Source organism: Bos indicus x Bos taurus, chromosome 22 (assembly GCF_003369695.1).
Source record: "Bos indicus x Bos taurus breed Angus x Brahman F1 hybrid chromosome 22, Bos_hybrid_MaternalHap_v2.0, whole genome shotgun sequence".
In the NCBI taxonomy this organism is placed as follows: domain Eukaryota; kingdom Metazoa; phylum Chordata; class Mammalia; order Artiodactyla; family Bovidae; genus Bos; species Bos indicus x Bos taurus.
In genome coordinates, this window is record NC_040097.1 from 12145747 (window position 1) to 12166402 (window position 20656).

A 20656-nucleotide genomic window follows, 5' to 3' on the forward strand; every position below is an offset into this window, starting at 1 on the left:
TTCCTATAATCAGCACTGTTTTCTCTGCAGCCTCCCTAGTTCCCAGCTTGGGATGAGCCCCAGTGAGAGAACTGCTGCCCGGGAGAACAGAAGGGAGGGTCCTCACTGCTGGCTGTGAGTTCTGGGCTTGAGGTACCAGAGGGAATGCCTTTGGGTTTTTAAAAAATGCAAATTATAGTAGTTTTAGTATAAAGTTTACAGTAAATTTAGAATAAAGCTAGACTTACTGACCGGAGACAAGTTAGTTGGGGCTCCAGAGCTTGCTGTTTCATGAGTAGTTTAGTTCTTCAACTTCCTCACAAGACCCCTTTTTATCATCCAGCACTGGCCAAGGCTTAGATGCTTAGTATTTGTTGAATTTCATAACCTCAGCCTTATCTAACTCCTCCCTCATCTACTCTTACTTTGGTTTACAATTGAGATTAATTCTTACCAGGCAACTCACAGCCTTAAACTGCAGCCAGAAAGGACAAGGACCACTAAGCCCCAATATGATGGTGAAACTTGTTTATTTAACACACTGGGGAGGCTCCCAGAGTTCCTTTCCTGCCCATTAACTCACTTTAGACTCCATTTCCTACATGTTCTCTAGGGAAGAGATAGGATAAACTATGAAATTACTCACTTTTTACAGTCATATTCCATAGCCCTGCACTTCTGGGCCTACCTCTGTCCACAGCTGGGTCATGACCAACTGTGGTTAGCCCCAGCAGCTCTGGGCACCCTCTCCAAGACTCTAGTAAGACATCTGGCATGCACAACTGTGCCCTACCGCCCTGCAGTTTTACTTCCTATTTCTTCAGCAGTCCCCACCCTCCACTCCCCCCTGCTCCCAGCAAAGCTTTGTAAGCGGTATCCTGTGCCTGCCAACCCACTACCCACGTCAGCTACTCAGCCAGCTCACCCACAGTCTGCTTTGCTTCTCACATCACAAGGCTGAAGCCCAGGAAGTGGGCAACGGTAGGTCTCTCAACTGCAAACAAGCCAAACCAACAGGAGTGACCACTGCAAAGGCAGCCACGGTCACCTGCGTGTTCATGTCTCTCAGCAGAGCCAAAAACCGCAGTAGCCTTCATGGCAGGCCGTTAGGGGGACCTCCTCCTCCCTGAACAGTCGTGTTGACAGCCTGTGCATGGCCTGCCCCTTACACGTTGGCTCGCTCCCTCTGCTGCCCTCCAGAGCCTTTGGTCAACCTCTAATGACCAGGGGCAAAGTGGCAGGCCCCCGGTATTGCAGCTGAGGATGCCACGGTACTAGTGAGTTGCCAATTCACCAGCCAGGCAGTGGGTTACCAAGGAACAGGCCAGGCCTTCTACCAGAATTTTATTTCCACTATACTTGCCCCCCCCCACAACCTAGTGCCTAGCAGGATGAACCTTATTCCAGCTAGAGGTTGCCAACTGATCAAGGGTTGAAGTTAACAGTGAGGATGAAAGGCAGCTTGAGGTATACACCAAATACAGTCTTTGAGGATCTCAAGGTTGGCTCAGGCCTGCCTTTTCTGGGTCACTCATTTCTGGCCTACTGCTGCTTATTAGAATGAGGGGTTGAGGGACCCAGACTGCTGTGCACTGGGAGCTTGATAGAGGGTTCCTCCCACCAGCCCACAGGCCTTAGTTACCAGAGGCAGTCCCAGCAAGCCCAACAACCTGTCCACAGCATTACAGTGAGTCCCAGTATGAGCCAGGAGGACTGACAGGGGACAACCCACCCCCATGCCCTCCAACTCTAAGAACAAGGCAAACAGTGCTATGAAAACTCAATGGAAGAGGCTGCAGCCGTAAAATTCTGTCTAAGACAGATAACATGGAAAAAAATGTTTATATGTTAAGTACAAAAAGGACATAAAATTGTATATACAGTAGAATAACAACTATGTAAACACACCAAAAATCTATATGCACAGAAATGTCTAGAAGAACACTTAACACCAAAAGATTAGCAGTGGTAACATTTGGGTGGTAAACTGATTCTTTTTAAAATTCCCAGGTTTTTCTTAATAAGCATTAATTATGACTGCAAGTTACATTTTTTTCTAAAAAAAAACAAAAAATACCCCATTGGCTGGTGGTTGAGCAGTGCAGTGTCACCGTCACATATAAATCAGTGGCTTTGGCCCTGACTCTGGAGAGCCTGGTGCACCCCCCATCCCCGGGAGAACTTAAGCACCTCGGCTCCCACTGAAGGTGTCTTAGCAGCCCTGGTGCTCCTCAGGGTCTCTGACTCACAAACACTCCTCCCTTAATTCTGCCTTATTTCCACCACCGCATCATCTTCGGTTACTTCCAGCTGCATCTTTCCCTTTCCTTCCCAACTCAGGAGCTGGCTCTGCAGCCACAGGTCCCCATAAACAGAAGCAGTGCAGTGCATATTTTCAAAGGACCTGCTGCCTCTGCTTCGGACACACAGGATCTCAATACAAATCATTTTCCTGCGGACAGACAAGTCATGCATGGTGGCTGCTCTGGGTACAGATACGTCACTTACGCAGGCCTTCTTGTTAACCTACAGTTCCAAGTACTCTCTCTGAACAGTTATTCCTACCATGAATTTTCTACCCTGGAAAGCCAGGGGTGGGCAGTTAATAGTTCAGATCACTTGGTTTCTAAAAGTCTCTCCACTCTGAGAATGCAGAGCTTTATAGTGTGGCACTGTAGAAACTGTAGATTTCAGTCTATGTCTGGCAAAGATGTATGCCCCTTGCCCTTAAATTTGAGGAACAAACCAAAAAGTAACTGCTAAAAAAGCAAAAGAAAACAAAACTGCTAGCAATTCACAGCCTATTCCTGCTGCTGAATGGCGAGAGTAATGGCTTGCTTTCCCCACCAGTGGGTAGGTACTCTGGGGCAAGTCAAACATAACCTTGTTGGGCCTGTTTCTGGGTCTGCAGGGAATGTGTTACTCGCTTATATGTTTGAGAACTTGGTGAAATAATATGCCACTTGTCCTGCTCTAAGAAGGCCATGCAGGGGAAAAGGTAATGAGCTATCTACAGCTCATCTCAACCCCGATCAGGAAGCCTCCCCAAGACAAGACAAGGAAAAGCAGCAAGAAAGCAGACATACCAGGTAAACAGGAGTGACCTGTAATTGGCAAAGAAGCCTCAGACAAGCTGAAAATGCTCTGGTTCCAGCATCCTGTCCCCAAATGCTAGAAGCCAGACACAAAAGGCATGCAAAAGTGACTGTCACACACATACAGGCGCAGACAGAGCATCACTGGGCAAAAAAGGGGCTAATACTGCAGAGAAGGCCCCAAAGTGCGACTTGAGGAACACAAGGCAGTCATTCCAAGACCCTCACTTAGCTGCCATGGGGACAGCAAACACTCAAAAGCTTTGCTTTTGTTTAGTCTCCCGAAGGGAAAAAAGTTAATAGGGAAGACTCACTAACACTTGTGGCAAACACTATTAGCAAGGATGCAGTCTTTCTCTGGAGGCATGGGACTTCATCTCCTTCAGCTGAACTCTTTGATACTTTTAAAATATATATATATATATATATATGTGCATACATATATATATGTATATATGTATGCACACACACGATATATTTAAATGAAGGTGTACACACACTGTGCTAAAATACAAACAACAGAATCCCAAGTCATATATAAAAAGGCTAAATATAACACAGGCCTAGGCCAGCCCCGTGTTGGGAGCTGGGCAAGGGGTAGGATCATCTGGAGACTATGTACACAACTTGTGGTGGGCAGGGAAGGCATCAATGTAAACAGCTCGGACTCACTCCACAATACTGGCCCACAGGAACGCGTGATGGAGCTCATGCACAAAAATAGACGCCCACCTTGCTTTCATACACAATCAAACTTGGCAGGCACCCAGAAGGACCGAGGGTTTGTGTTGATGACAGGGGACCACACCAAGCTGCTGCTAGACCTCCCAGCCCCAGGAATTCACCTGCTCCCACTCCTCCCTCCTTTTCAGGTTTGACCCTTTGCCTACCCAGAGCCTGAGGCATGGTCAGGTCACCCACCTTCACATGACTAACTGGCAAGACTTCCTGGAAAGCAAGGTCCTTCTGTATCTGTCCCTTTCTGACCCTAAAATACATGGAGACTTACTTCTGTAAATGTTTGGCACCTAAGTAATGCAACAGTTGTGGACAATGCCACAATAACACAGGGAGACCCAGTAACAAGACATGCAGGGTGAGGGCAAGGGGCACTAAACTGCCCTAGCATCTCAAAATCAGAACTGTGGCTTCCCATGCATTTATGGGGGTGGGAGAAGGGATGTGCAGAAATAACAACTTCACCGACTCCTCAGCAGCAAATACATTCAAAACTGAAGGCGTCTCGAGGGCCCACTACACCCTCATCACAAGTCTGGTCACTCCTCTGGAGGAGCTCGGTGCAGTGACAGCTGGAAAGTCTGAGTCCCGATTGAGTCGGCCACACCAAGAGTCCTTTTGAAGAAGTTCGGCAAAGTAACTTTTTTCTTTTGAGCAGATGTACAGCACATTCTTGGGAAGGCCATGTGGAAGGATGCTCTCCAGCCCAGTCAAATGATCCAATCCCACTATTATCTTAGTCCCCTCTGAGTTTTTTCCTACTTGCCACCCTCGCTGTACAGAAAACAGCCAAGCACCATGCAGGTCAGTCATCAATGGTGGGCAACCAGAAGGCCTGGATGAAAGAAGAACATGAGTCAACTCTAAGAAACCAAGGTTCTCTCCTCAATGCTGAAGGATTTTCTTACCCCTCCCCCACCATCAAGGAGCCCAACCCTAAAGTTGAAGCAGTTATGGCTGGTAGCCCTCCCTCCTGACCAACTGACTGGCAATCTATAAACGGAGAAACACTCCCCAATCTATGTGAAAGTAAGCTAGTTCTTTTTCACTCCAACACTAAGTTCCATCACAGAGGTCCAGTGTTTAAAAAAAAAGAAGTACTCTCTGGGAGGTGGGTGTCTGGCTTCACTGTTAACCTTCAAGTGACCTCAGGCAGGCCCTCTCATTCAGGAGCTATAAATAACAAAAGAGGTTGGACTGGATGTCTCTGCTACATTTTTTTTGGGACAGTTTTCTTAGTTAAAAAGAAAAAGAGATGGAGCAATGTATTCTGAGTAGGCTAGTAATGAAATGCCTCATACCAATACCTAGACAGGTTTGCTGCTGCTGCTGCTAAGTCGCTTCAGTCGTGTCCGACTCTGTGCGACCCCATAGACGGCAGCCCACCAGGCTCCCCCGTCCCTGGGATTCTCCAGGCAAGAACACTGGAGTGGGTTGCCATTTCCTTCTCCAATGCATGAAGGTGAAAAGAGAAAGTGAAGTCGCTCAGTCGTGTCTGACTCTTAGGGACCCCATGGACTGCAGTCTACCAGGCTCCTCCATCCATGGGATTTTCCAGGCAAGAGTACTGGAGTGGGGTGCCATTGCCTTCTCCAGACAGGTTTAGGAGATGCCAAAAGGAAATAGGAGGTTGAGATTCACTGCTACTTTGTTTTGCTCATGTTGTCCAGGAGGAGACAGGGGCCTGGAGAAAATTCTAAGTGGTGAGCTGTGATTAACTAAGAATTTCTGATGAACTCAGCATAATCTGAGAGGAATGGAAAAACTGAAGTTTGTAGCCACAAAAGGCTGGGTCAAAGAGTTTTAAGAAACCAAAAGTTAGCTTCAGGTAGTCTGGACATAAAACCAGGAGCCAGAGCTGACCTAAGATCTCCCAGGACCTCAGAGGTGATCCCAGATCATGGAAAGAAAAGTAAAAGTGCAAGGCCAGCCCAATCACAGATCAGATAACAGAGGCGAAACAGGGAGGCCACCAGCTGAGAAACATGAACGTGGCTGCTTGTAACTGTGCCTACTTAAAACTCACTGTGCTCACAGAAGGACCCCACCCCAAATGAAGAGGGCCCCTACGCGGAGGACATCTCCCGCTGTTCACATACCATGTTAGAACAAGCACTGGCAAAGGTCATGAACTTGGGGTTGAACTGCAAACAGGTAATGGGGCCTGTGTGTTTGCCATCCAATACAGCTACTTTTATACCACTCTCTCCATTCCAGACATGGATCTTGCCATCCTCCGAACCTGAAGAGTAAAGATCAAGGCATGTAACAACAGCTCAAGGCATACTACAAAGACAAGCGGTAAACAGACACAGACTGACATCTTGAAAGCGGCCAACCTTCAGGACCCAGCCATCAGCAGAAATGGAGGAGGAGTAAAGACAGTGAAGAAAAGACACTTTAGGAACTGATTTAGACTCTATTCTCAGGCAAGCCATTTCCCCTCTAACTACAGTTTTCTCATTTAAAAAGGGGGCTAAATACGATCACCCTACAAACATCTACACTAAGGTGACTCAACACAAGGTTACAACAGGAAGTTGCTACTATCAGCAAGACAGTGCTTGCAGGACTTAATTCTATGCTGGTCCAGGAGAAGACCATCATTAACACCCATCCCCAGTAAAGACATGCAAAGCCAGGACAGTTTAAAGACACAATATCTTTGACATAATGTGCTACACAGAAATCTGGAAATTTCTATCAAGAGGATAATAAATGGTTTCTTAATTAGTTATAACCAGCAAAAATAACATAATGCACAGTATCAGAGAAATAACCCCCAAAGGGGATAAAGGAAGCTTACCAATCATAATAAACTGGGAGTCTGGAGTAAACGAGGCCTCCAATGTGACAGCCTTGCTATTAGCATAACCCTAAAAAATAAAAGCAAAACAATACTCGTTACAGTGCCATTAACAAAAAATAATTGCCTACAAACACTGACTCCACATACACCTTCTCAATGCACAGTGCTACCAAGGTTCCAGACTTGGCTACCACCCTTTACAATTAATTCACTCCCAACTGCATGTTCAAGGGAGCTAGAAAATGTTTATGGTCAGGAATTATTATATATCTAAACACCAAACTTGAGCCACTGAGTGAGAAGTAAATGTCTCAGAATCCAAGAGAACTAATGTCATGTGCAGGAAGAAAATGCCAGTCCATGCCTTTAACCAAGGACAACTGCTGGTCTCCATCAACTAGCTAACATAATTCTCAGAAGGGATGACCATAGAAAAAAGGTAAGAACATTGGGAGGGGAAAAAAAAAAAAAAGAGCTCAAAAGTTGTCAGCTCACCCCAAATGTATGCATCACAACTCCCTTGAATGCATCGATCAGACGGATGAAGCTGCCATTGGTGGAAATGAGGATGAGCTTGCCATCATTGCTGAACTTAAGTCCTGTCCACTCACAAGTCCGATCATACTGCATCTTAAATGTTGCAAATGGCCCCTGCAAAAGAAAAAGACAGCAGCCTCAGGCCCAAGGCACATCAATCATTCTTTCTGCCAGAGCCAAATCTCATTCTATCCCTTTAGATTCCTTTGGGACTAGGGAAAGCAGAGGATTACGTACTGCTCTGATGCTTTCTAAGATCTACCACATACCTCCTCTAGTGTAGAAAAAGGCTCTTCAACGTCCATCGCACCCTTCAAAACTTCCATAGTATCAAGACAGTTCAAAGATTCAAAGATTTACCTTATCAAAAGAGCGAAGATCATAAAGTTTGACCATTTCAGAATTGACACCTGCGGCAAAAATTAATCCTTCTGGATCAAAAGAACAAACTGGCTTGCCCTGTAGATGCATGAGACCCTAAGAAAAAAGAAAATTTTTTAAAAAGTTAATGAACCCAGGATCCTACAAAAACAAACATAAAACTAACTAAAATGAAGTTTTAAAAAAATAGGTCTCCATGCAATTCATTTCAGATCAACTCTAACTGTACAATTTTACAGACTCTGAATTCAAATAAAAATCTAATATCTATAGTTCAGAGTCTCCAGGAAAACTGCCTTTAAAACACTAAGGCATGGATCATAATAAATATGCACTGGATTAAGGTATTAACTCAATTATCAGTCACCTACCAGGAAAAGAAAAGATTTTCTCCAAAATTTAAAGACTCTGGGATTCCAGAAAGAAAACACTGCTTTCCCCTTTCCTTGAGAGGGAGCACTGATGATAGTGCTTACCACAGAAAACACTTAAAGTGTAACTGTGAGGCAACATTACCTGGCAGTTAGGAGAGCGGAGATCCCAGAGCCGAATAGTCTTATCAAGAGACCCAGAAATGAAAGTGTCATCCACAGGTGACATGGACAAAGCCACCACCCTGCAATGCATCAAGATAAATAGTAGTTGAAGCAAAATATCTGCAATAATTGTATATGAACTCTAAACCACTTGGCCTGCCTCCCTATATACATGTTCTCCTAAGAATGTTATTTTAAGAAACAGGCATACACAAGCAATCTGGAATAATCAAAGGCAATTAGTATAATTTAAAAAGCAACTTAAAGCTACAACATAAAAATATACGATTCCAAATCAAATCAAATCATGAGACACCATTTCATACCCACTAGCAAAGCAAAAATTAAAGAGAGATAACAAGTGTGGGTGAGGATGTGGACAAATTGGAATCCTGATACACTGCTGGTAAGAATGTAAAATGGTACAGTTGCTTTGAAAAAGTTCTACACTTTCTCAAAAAGGTAAACATTCCGTTGCTAGATATACACCCAAGAAACAGGAAAACATGTCAAAAAGAAAAATCCCCATGCGTCTGTGTTCATAATAGCATAATTCATGACTACTAAAAAGTAGAAACAACTCAAATGTCCATCACCTAATAAATGGATAAACAAAATGTGTTATCACCACATAGGAATATTACTTGGTAATAAAAAGAAATGAAATCACTTATTCATATTAAACATGCATGAAAGTTAAAGAGGTTAGATAGAAAGTAGATTAGTTGCTGCCAGGGGCCAGGAAGACGGGAAATGGGGAGTGTTAATGGATACAGGGTTTCTATTTGGGGTGATGAATATGTTCTGGAATTATATAGTGGTGATGGTTGCCCAACTCTGTGAATATATTAAAAACCACTGAATTGTACACTTTAAAAGGATGAATTAATGGTATTGAACTATATCTCAATTTATTAATAAAAAAATTCCTTAACTAGAGGTTTGTGGGTCCAATAAGTCGGACAATCTATGTTTCTAACATGTTCCTAGGTGATGGTGAGGTTGATAGTTTGAGCGCCATACCTACGGAAAGCCACAGGCCTGTGCTAACAGCCTATGCTATGTTTCTGATATGGGTCCCCTTTTATGGTTATACTGTTAAGATTCACTCACTGAAAAATATTTCTTCCAAGGCCTCATCTGGACTCTCTTTTCCCCTCTGCTCATGTTCTTGCTCTGCCATGCTCTGCACTGAAGATACCCACCATGTCCCCAGCATTTGGGCCCAGCCTATGGAGAAGGACAGCATGTGACTCTGCTTTACCTGCCTCTTGGAGCATGCCAGAGCCCTAACCAGGGGGGTTCTTGAGGAAGCCCTTGTGAAAATGGACACTCAGATGGTGCTTCCTTCTGGGTGTTATAGAAGAGCAGCTCCACATTCTGGCTTGGCTAAAAAACACTTCATAGACAAAAGAGTGGGTGTCATAAGTGAAGATTGCAGAGGAAATGATGGTGGTGTACTGTTTCATTTTGACAAAGAAAAATCTGAAGTTAAAAAATAAGGTGATTAAGTCACACAACTCATTTGTGAGTGGATTTTTTAACTGTAGAAATAGAGGAAGTTCAAATTTTAGATGACACTGAAAGGGGTTCAGGAGGTTTTGGTTCCATGAGAAAGAATTAAAATGTGTGCCATGAACAGAAAATGAGAAAATGTACTTTCCCCGCCACCCACCCCACTCCAAATCTTCCAGCATAACTAAATTAACATTTGCACTAGATCATCAACTTAAAAATTTTAAAGATACTATAAGCCAAAATTTCCTGGGAATGCTGAGGTGGTAATAAAACAGAGTGAGGAGATTGCATATGGACATGTAATTTTATGTCAGAAGTTCAGAGGAAGTCTACCTTGGCATATGGCTCTGTTAAGAAGCACAGGGAATGCAAGGAGGAACAAGATTTCCACTCTAAGAAAGCTTAACTGTCTAGCCCAGACAATTCCAAGAGAGGGTCAGAGAAGGCTTTCCGGACGCAGCTACACCTGTGTTGAATAGGGTTTCAATGGGAGTGGTCTTTCTGGAAGATGCCAGATAGGAGAAGGCATGAAGCAGTTCAGGAAGCAGTGCAAGAGTTCACCTCAACAACACTGGGAAAACAGGTCAGACAGAAAAGAACCTGACTCCAAGGTTTTTTGATGGAGGCTGTGAAGTGGTCAGAACTGTAAAAAAAAAAGAAAAGAAAAGAAAAACTAGAGTGCAGAAGCAGGATAGTGAGTGGTGGGGAGATTAGGATTTGACAGTAATTTACCTGAGCAAGGACAGAAGCAAAGGAGTAAGTATGGAGGAAAGTGACACATGAGGTTAAACCTAGGTAGTGTCAACAGGATTTAACAGCTCACTGAATGTGAAGGCAGGGAAAAAGCAGTGAACAGACAACAGAGGCTTTGAGTTGGGAGAACTAGAAGAGACAGATGGAAAAAACATAAGGCAAACAGAGGAACTGGCCCAAGGAATTTAACGAAGGATGGAGTATCAGATCTGTCAGAGACCTACAGAGATGTGTATAAAACTTGTAGGTGTGAAGTCCAGTCTGAAAATCATAGGCTGAAAATACTGATTTGGGAAGCCATCTGAGGTGAATGAAATCAGTGATGGAGGTAGCTGAGAAAATACCAAGAAGAAGAGAAAAAAGCTAGGGTAGAACCTTGCTTACTTCAGAGTTAAAGGAGAAAGAGAGGCCAAGAATATCAAGAACAGAACCAAGATGGAAAGCCAAAGGGGGAAAAAAAAAGCTTTACTGAGAGGCTGAGTGCCAAAGCAAGCCCCAGGCAGTATATTTTACCTGGAGGCAGCAGGGAAAGGGGAGTAAACAGCTTGGCTTGGATGAGAGAATTAAACAGTGAATGAATGTTAGGAGGTAGAGATGGGAATATGCAGATTATTCTTCTATGTCTGACAGTGAAAAGAAGTGGGTGATATTCTCAACCAAAAAATTCAAGGTAAGGAAGTCTGTAGGCAGCAAAGGAGATGGAAGAAAGTAGAGAGGGGTTGTTTTTCTCAAGGAAGAAAAAAACTACTTCTTTCTCAGGGAAAGGTTTCTAAGGAAGAGAGGAATTTAGGCGGAAAAGACAGAAGTTGAAAAGAACTCAGTTTGGATGGCTTTGACTTTCTCACAAAAGAGGGACAAAGTTATCTATTTAGAATCAGGAGGTCAAGAAATTGGGCAAGTGGTAAAATTGGACAGTTTCAAACAACTGCCATCAACTCCCAATTACAGACAATATGTTTGTGAACGTTAATTTAACAAACAAAAACATCTACTAATCACAAGCCATTCTTTGTCTGAACTACACAGTAACCAACAATTGCCACCTCTTATGTTCAGCAACAAAGAAAACGCCCAGCCCAATCACAAGTGCCACTGTAAACAGGGTGTTCTCCGCCCACCTCTTATCAGGGCTCTGAACCACTCCACGTTGGATTACTGTACATTTGCAAAGAAAGTACCAGTGATTAAAATAGCATCCAAGGGAAATTGTGTTTAACATTCAACCCAAACTTGAAAAACCAGAGGAAAAATACTAGGAGAATTGGGATAAGAGACAAACAACCTGCATTATGAAACTGAATAAGGAAACAAGTTTCTTAACTTTCAAAAAGTAACAATTTATTAATTTTGCATTCTTATGAAGATCTTCATATGGAACATGTTTATGTAGAGGAGGGGCATGCTGAAATGGGGGCCACCTATACAGGAAGCCTCAGACATGTAAACTGTCCTTTCATTAAGGGATGTCTGATATTTGAGATCTCTAAATGCCAAATACAATTTTTACTATATAGGTTTCCACTGAATATCTTTAGTCCACATTTTTCCTATTAATGTTTTAACTGAGGTTTCAGTTTATCCATGAAGTCCTACCCCTGCCTCAACAACCTTGATTAATCTAGAGCTGACTGTTTAGGAAGGGTTAACAAGAGAAGACTTAAGAGATACGCCAAGCAGCAGTGAGAAACTAGCTTCATTTCACTAATAAAATCTCTCCACTCCTTTATTCTCTGGATAACCTATTTACTTTTTTTTAACACCTGTGTCTTACCTTTTGCTATGTCCAGGAAAGTACCTGATATATTTGTTGTCATGCAATGACAGGTAACGAATAGTATCTGAAAGAAGACAAATATCCTATTATTTTTAAATAATAATTTACTTTGCGTTTTCATCTTGAAAAGACAAGGTAAAAGAATTCATTGTTCTCCATTATTCAAGCAAAGTTTGAATGCACAATAGTGAATAACTCCTTTCCACAGCACTAGAGATTTCACGTAACTCAAAAGCAGAGTTCTCAAGCTGAAAGCATATAGAGCTATGTTTAAAAATCATTGTTGTTACCAATCTTTGGCTTCTGCATAGTTACAATGTAAATTATCCTGCAAATATGCCCCACCCCCCAAAAAAACCCTCACAACAGTTTCAGTACCCACAGAATGCAAACCTTAAAGAAAAACATACTGAGCTACTGACGAAACAGGCTCGAAGAACTAAACAACCATACTGAGCTCTGGATCAGGCTGGACTCTGGCATATTTTTCTCCAGTATTCTCCAACAGCATGTCAACCCAACCTTCACCTCATCTGAATGTAAACTGAATACACAATTTACATTAAAATTAAATAAAATGGAAAGAGAAGTAAAGTTCTACTCCTTTTCTAATTAACCAACTATAATGGCCCCTTATACAGAGAAGTGAGTTAGAAAGTGGCCAAAAGAAGAAATGAGAAAATTTAGATTAAAAAGACTGCAAGATATTTAAACATCAGAGTCATAAACTATACCAAGTCCAGTTCACAGCAGTGAGATTTTTACAGGATCAAAGAAGGGAGTCATCAGAGATCTGTGCTTGCAGAAAATAAGAAAAGTACTCTTAAAACCCAAATCATTCCTTCTGAAAAAGTAAAACAAAATACGATGGTGCTGGGAAGGGAATGAAGTTCCATAAAGAATAGAACTGGAAAGTACCATGCTTCTGACAAGACTAGGAATAAGAAACAATTGTTGAAAAATGTAAAAGGCAATAGGGCCAAAATACAGAAAAGGAAAGGACAGAAAGAACATTATGGAGGCAAACAGTATACAGGAACAAAAAGGTTGAAAGCACAAATTCTTTCCACTCGTTTACAGGGGTACTAATATTTAACCTGGGAGAGGGAAAAAGGCACAAAACTAAACAGCTTCCTTGAATACACCTTCAAAGTTCTCAAATGACAACTGTAAAGTATTCCTGACTGTTCTACTGTGAGGAACTCCTCACGGGCCCTGAACAGAAGAGACCCCTTCCCCATTACCTGGTCTCCCATAGGTGGGCAGGGCGTCGCCATCGTCTCCACCCCACTCGGTAGCCGGCGCACTGTTCCCGGCAAGGCAGTGGCCTGTACAGTTATCTCCTGTACCGGGTGGTATCATAGACCCTCAAACTGTACAAACTACTACCTCAGCCTGGAATCAGGCAAAAGGATACGAAGCGTTGGAGCAACTCCGGATGTGCTCGAAACAGGAAAGGCAACGTCCTCACAGCAGAGGCCTGGCAGCAAAGCTGCAAGTGCTACACATTTGCCTCATCTTGCACCATATTTGGAGCATTCTCATTTAATCACCCAGAAAAACACCCCAACAGGAGAAACACCATTCATTCAGATGATCACAGAGATATATTTCCTCAAAATCCTGTTTTATATTCTTGTCCAAAAGTATCAATTGCACTGTTTACTTAGAAAACCACTTCTGAAATAAAGGCATGAAAAGTACAAACAATATACTTACTAAAAATCAAGTACAGAATTCTCATTAAAAAAAAAAAAAAAAACCAACCAAAAAAACTTCTACTCATCTGCTCTGAGATATGCATAACCAAAATAGCAGTCTAAGCAACCTTTGTTGAATGACATTAGAAAAATCTTACTGCTAAAAATGAAATAATCAATAAGTCAGTGAGATTTAAAAAAAAACCCCAGTCCTAACATGAAAGTGTTATAGCTCAATTCCAAGATGACCTATCAACTGAGAATGACCTATCACAGAGGAAAAGCAGTAAAAACAAAGATCCTTTATTAGAGAAAGAATTCACAAGTTTAAAATTTGAAAAATAACTATTATTCTTCAAAGGCATTAACTTTATTTAAAGAAGAAAGGGAGTCCAGTGGTTAAGACTGGAGTGGCAGTGGTTAAGACTCTGCGCTGCCAATTCAGGGTACACAGGTTTGATTCCTGATGGAGCAACTAAGATCCCACATGTTGTACACATGGTATGGCCAAAAAATTTAAATAAGTAAATAAATGGAAAGGGGGATAAAATTCAGATCAAAAATGTCCCTGGAATCAAAGAAAACTAAGGTCAGTATATTGTCCTTTGTGACACAAACCATCAATAGATTGGACAATACAAAAACTCTTCTAAGGTCTACTAAACTACCATACCTGAAAGTATCTGTGAAAACTTTTCTCAAATCTGTATTATTTTGAACAGGAAGGCAGCACTGTTTAACACTTGCTGTGTGTCAAGTGTTCTTTTCTTTTATTTCTTCTAAAAGTATTCTTTGAAGTTTCAAGAAGCACAAACGGTAAATATAATTCGTAGCTTCCTATTTCCACTCCCCACCCTAAACTAGAAAACTTTCTTACTCAGTTTCAAGTCCTTCAAAAGTACTAATGGCTTGCTTCCAGCATCTCTTCAGTCATAATGATGTTAGCACAGCAAATATCACAGGAAAATTTAAAATAACTATAAACAAACATAAGCGGTCACAAAGATTCCATAAACCTTACCTAACAAAGGTAATCATGACCATTAACTTGCTAAAAAGAAGCTTGCTTACCGTCTATTTTGTTAGAGCTGTAAACGACTGTATTTGCTGCATGAGTGTATCTGATGAGATCCACGCCGTATTTCTTACTGTACAGGGTTCTCTTTGGTCTGCCAAGGAAATGGACAGAGAAAGAAAACCATCAAAATCTTCCAACACCAAAATCTAGTATCTTCATGTAAACAGAAGCACTTGAATGATGTGGGAAGGGTGAAGATTCTTGGTAAGTCCTAACACTGAAAAGAAACAGAATTTCTTCCAAAAAGGGAGGAAATAAACAGAATCAATCAAGGGCAACAGCCTGAACCAAATGCCAAAGTTAGGAAGTAGAAGTAAATCTGAGGGCTCAAATCGGACTTTACTACAGTGTTCACAAGTAAGCTTTGAGAAGTAGTACATCTATCTGAGAAGACAGACACATAAAACAATTCATAACTTACAAGAAAGAGGAAAATGGGAATATGTCACACCAGTGAGGCCAGAACTTAAGCCATTCACTTGGAAAGATGCTCTTTCTTCAAGAAATGATTTATCAAAACTGAAACCAGGTACAAAACTGCCTTTCCTAATATAACCTAGTATCTCCATCCTCTCTATCTTATAGTTCCAAAGCACATACTGAGCCTTTTATAAGACAAACCTAACTCTCTATATCAAAACTAGTCATTAGTTCTTTTCTCTTTACTTAAATGTAAAATCACTTATTTCTAAGCGTCAGGTTATCAGTCTATTTGTTGAAATTCCTTAAACGTTATCTTCTTCTACAGAATCTTAAAGATCAAGCCGAAACTGATCTCATCAAAATATTTTATCAAAAACTTCATAATATTCTACATTTATGTACAGGAGGATTTCATAAATCCTATACTACTGTTTACCAAGAATTTATGGAAAAGAAGTTCACCCTCTCAATGTAAAAACCTCTTGAAACCTAGATGCTAAACAATCAGATGACTCAGGGAGCTTTAAGAAGTCAATCTGCACTTTCAATTTTTCTGACGTCAAGGGTTTCCCTACATTAAACCTATTTACAAACAAGATTTCTCACTCCAAATGCACTGAATTTTCCCATTCTCACCGTTTCCCAAAAGATGAGTTAATAAAAAGATCAGTTTAAATGCTACCTTGTCAAGTCCACCATCCTGGGTTCTGCCATGTAGTTACTGTGTTAACCAGTGAATGAGAGTGAGGGAGTGAGTGTGCATATGAACATGTGCTTACTCTCAAGACAGTTGACTCTGCGTCCACCAATGCAAAGAGAAGCTTACTTACCTCAGTATTGGGCCTACAATAATCAAGACAGAGCCTGAAGAACCAACGTTAAAGGGTATGGTCTAAGGAAAATATTCAGTTTCAATTACATATGGTCTATTTGTCTCAAATGTATCAATAATACTAACCTAAGGTTTTGTGCTTAACATAATCTTTTACCTCATATCATTTTCTAGTTTGATAGCTAGATTCTAATGCATCCATTTCAGAGGACTATGCACATTTTTTCACAAATATTATGGTAAGCTTCTTTGCACAAACTATGATTCTGGTGATTAGGTAAGAATCAGATCAGATCAGATCAGTCGCTCAGTTGTGTCCGACTCTTTGCGACCCCATGAATCACAGCGCGCCAGGCCTCCCTGTCCATCACCAACTCCTGGAGTTCACTGAGACTCACATCCATCAAGTCAGTGATGCCATCCAGCCATCTCATCATCCTCTGTTGTCCCCTTCTTCTCTTGCCCCCAATCCCTCCCAGCATCAGAGTCTTTTCCAATGAATCAACTCTTGGCATGAGGTGGCCAAAGTATTGGAGTTTCAGCTTTAGCATCATTCCTTCCAAAGAAATCCCAGGGCTGATCTCCTTCAGAATGGACTGGTTGGATCTCCTTGCAGTCCAAGGGACTCTCAAGAGTCTTCTCCAACACCACAGTTCAAAAGCATCAGTTCTTCGGCGCTCAGCCTTCTTCACAGTCCAACTCTCACATCCATACATGACCACAGGAAAAACCATAGCCTTGACTAGACGAACCTTTGTTGGCAAAGTAATGTCTCTGCTTTTGAATATGCTATCTAGGTTGGTCATAACTTTCCTTCCAAGGAGTAAGCGTCTTTTAATTTCATGGCTGCAGTCACCATCTGCAGTGATTTTGGAGCCCAGAAAAATAAAGTCTGACACTGTTTCCCCTGTTTCCCCATCTAATTCCCATGAAGTGATGGGACCGGATGCCATGATCTTCGTTTTCTGAATGTTGAGCTTTAAGCCAACTTTTTCACTCTCCACTTTCACTTTCATCAAGAGGCTTTTGAGTTCCTCTTCACTTTCTACCATAAGGGTGGTGTCATCTGCATATCTGAGGTTATTGATATTTCTCCCGGCAATCTTGATTCCAGCTTGTGTTTCTTCCAGTCCAGCGTTTCTCATGATGTACTCTGCATATAAGTTAAATAAACAGGGTGACAATATACAGCCTTGACGTACTCCTTTTCCTATTTGCAACCAGTCTGTTGTTCCACGTCCAGTTCTAACTGTTGCTTCCTGACCTGCATACAAATTTCTCAAGAGGCAGATCAGGAGGTCTGGTATTCCCATCTCTTTCAGAATTTTCCACAGTTTATTGTGATCCACACAATCAAAGGCTTTGGCATAGTCAATAAAGCAGAAATAGATGTTTTTCTGGAACTCTCTTGCTTTTTCCATGATCCAGCGGATGTTGGCAATTTGATCTCTGGTTCCTCTGCCTTTTCTAAAACCAGCTTGAACATCAGGAAGTTCACGGTTCACATATTGAACCGTATAAGAATAAACAATATTAAATCCTTTTCTCTAAAATTCACATCATCTACCACAAGTAATATCCTTTGTATGCTTTCATACTAAACAAACAAAAAAAATCATTTGGGACTTCCCTGGCAGCAGTGGGTAAGACCGTGCATTTCCAATGCAGGGTTCGAGGGTTTGAACCCTGGTAGGGGAACTAAGATCCTACATGTCTTGTGGTGCACCTCCCCTCTCCCCAAAATCACTCAGTGGATGAACTCCATTATTAAAAAAGTGTCAATGAACAGTAAACAGAGAAAATATTAAGCACAAAGAATTTTGTTTTAGCTATTTTCAAACTCCCAACATTAGTACCACCTAATACAGATACTGTGCTTTCCAAGGAAATCTTACTTTTCTTCCAATGTTGGTTTGACCTACACTAGTGGCAATTTTTTTTCTTCACGTTATCACTTAGGATCATGGACTCCTTGAAGCTAGAGAAGAGATCTGACCAATGTCACATACCTAGTCACAAAGCCAAACTAGAACCCAGTCTATCAGATCACTCTCTTATCACAGATCACCATGAAACAAGGTCACAATTCATATGAGAATATTTTAAAGAATGTGCTGTATACTACTGTGTTAATATTACATCTCTAATTTGGATAACTGTACTCTGGTTACATAAGAAAACGTCCTTATGCTTAGGATATCCGTGTTGAAGTGTTTAGGATAAAGGGGCTTGATACCTCTATATTACTATCTAATGGTTCAGGGGAAAAATGCATATATATATATATATATATCTGTATATACATACACACACATATACACACATACATATATGTATGTAAATGTAAACATTTACATAGAGATGACAAAGAAAACAGAGCAAAACATAACTAATTATTGGATCCTGGGAGTTCTTGGAAACAATGGTGTAACTTTTCTGCAAGTTTGTAATTATGCAAAAATGCTACATGAATGAATGAAGTGAATTATGTTATAAAATTAATATTTTACTTATAACAAGAAGGACTTCCAGTCAATGTCATTTCTACTAAGGGGTGGAAATTATGCCATATTTGGAGACAAACTTTGAAGAAATGCTTTCACGATTTTCATTTTCTTTGAATGAAGACACACACCTCCATCCTCAAGTTCCAGGGAGAGGTTCTAATCTGTGCACAAGCACTAAGCATTTCAAGCAAGTCAGCTTCAAATTTCTTCTAGCTCCAGGACCCCACAACCTCTATCTCCACCCTAGCTTTATACGTGACTCTAATCCACGTTAATGCAAGTGGCCAGACTTGGACAGAAATGAATACATCACCACTCAGCATTGGTCCAGCTAACAATTCTCTTCCCCTTGGACCACCACTATAGGCCACTCTTCCACACACTGCAGGCAGATCCAAAGCCAGTTACATAATACTTTTTCACAGCCCAAATAGGAAAAATTGGGGAGAACAATAGACCATTACCTCAAATAACCAAATTCAGAAGTGAAGAGACAAGTTCTGAAAGTTTATAGAAGACATCAGTTTAAAGAAAACAGACAGAAGAACGGCTGGAGAAGGTAAAGAAAAGCCCAAGGATTCAAAAAGGAGCTCACAATTTAGAAGGGACACGGAGAAAGCAAGTCTGGGGCAGAGCTGAGGAAAAAGGGGGGAATTGGCAAAATGTTGTGCTTTTAAGATTCTGCAGAGATACACATGTGTTGGGTCTCCAGAGGACTTGGGACAACCTAGAAATGTCATGATCAGACTTAGAACTGTGGTTAAGTCCTAATGGACTGTAAGGTGTAATTTAAAAAACAAGTACAAGAAGAAACACGAAATTGTTACACGATATTTTCTTTGTTCTATTAGGAGGTTCACATTCAGGTCGGGATGGGACGGCCAGGTTCGTCCGTGTCTGGCAAAAAGGAAAAGTTTCAGATGCTGTTACAAAGTTAACTATAAACGGAGGAACCGGGGCTGAGGGAGTAAGAGAATGATTTGCAACAGAAAGGAAAAGACAAGGGGCCCAAAGAGGCACAACAAATAAATCCTGACAGGTAACAACTGCAACCCACGCGGCCTTCCGGCAGAAACACGGCGGGAAGCTGAGGGGCAGGGGACCGGCGATGGGCCAGGACTGAATCGAGGTCACCGAGCAGAGGGCAGAGGGAGCTGCCTCTGCTGAATGAGGCAGCCGAGCAGCCTCCGCGGTTCTGCAAGGGGGACACAGCCGACGGGCACCGAGGACTAAGCCCGACTAACGGAAAAGCTACCAGCTGGGGCCGCGGTGGGCGGACCCGGCGTTTAAAGGTCAAGGTCAAGGTGGGGTTTGGCCAGAGATGCAAAAGCGGTCTGAAAGGAGACCGAAGGCAGACAAGACAAAAACATGATTATTGTTATCGCCATCGTTATTAAGAAAAAAACGGTCTCCCAGACGGCTTCGGAGGGGACGCGGCCCTGGCAGGAGCGTGTGCAAAACAGGCCGCGGGGCCGGGCCCGGGCAGAGAGCGGGCCGCGGGGCGAGCGCAGGGCCACGACGCGGAGGGCGGGAGGGACTCAGACCCGGGCCCAAGGCCACCGCCGCACTCACTTGCCCTCCTGGCAGTCATAGAGCACGATGGAGTCGTCGTCGCTGCTCGAGATGACCGTCTCGCCGTTGGGGCTGAAGTCGAAGCAGTTGATCTTGTCAGAGTTTTCGCGGAACACCTTGGCGACGCGGAAGCTTCGCAGCACGCTGTCGGTCAGCTTCATGGCGGCGGCTGCCTGAGGCGGCGGCGGCGGTGGCGGCGGCGGCAGCGGCGCAGGGCCGGGGCGGGGCCCGGGGAACGGGCGGGCTGCCGAGGGGCCGACCGGGGCGGGGCGGGCGCCGCGCCGGCGGCGGGCGGGAGAGCGGCCGGCAGTCGGGACGCCTCCTCCTCTTTCTCCTCCTGCTTAAGCAACACTCTTCTGCCCGGACTGTGGGGCCTTGCCGACCGTTCGTCCTCACGGTCGCCTCAGGGCCAATCGGCGCGACG

General features: G+C 42.6%; 1 protein-coding gene across 1 annotated transcript; it reads right to left on the bottom strand.

Moving 5' to 3' along the window:
* Nucleotides 1-1786: 1786 nt before the first annotated feature.
* Nucleotides 1787-20441, bottom strand: WDR82 (WD repeat domain 82). Its single transcript, XM_027523554.1, has 9 exons — nucleotides 20233-20441; nucleotides 14892-14989; nucleotides 12118-12184; nucleotides 8056-8155; nucleotides 7519-7635; nucleotides 7117-7272; nucleotides 6619-6688; nucleotides 5912-6054; nucleotides 1787-4647 (listed from the first exon to the last, which is right to left on the bottom strand). Exons 1-9 carry the CDS (start codon nucleotides 20391-20393, stop codon nucleotides 4618-4620), a joined length of 942 nt encoding a protein of 313 aa, XP_027379355.1. The 5' UTR covers nucleotides 20394-20441; the 3' UTR covers nucleotides 1787-4617.
* Between the last annotated feature and the right edge of the window lie 215 nt (nucleotides 20442-20656).

What these genes read in the sequence shown, in the direction of transcription:
- WDR82 (XM_027523554.1), bottom strand. Translation starts at nt 20,393, where the DNA reads ATGAAGCTGACCGACAGCGTGCTGCGAAGCTTCCGCGTCGCCAAGGTG. An exon ending in ATCTTCGCTCTTTTGATAAG is followed by an intron (nt 7,273 to 7,518) that starts GTAAATCTTTGA and finishes TTTCTTTTGCAG; the next exon opens with GGGCCATTTGCAACATTTAA. An exon ending in CCAGTGCTTGTTCTAACATG is followed by an intron (nt 4,648 to 5,911) that starts GTATGTGAACAG and finishes TCTTTCATCCAG; the next exon opens with GCCTTCTGGTTGCCCACCAT.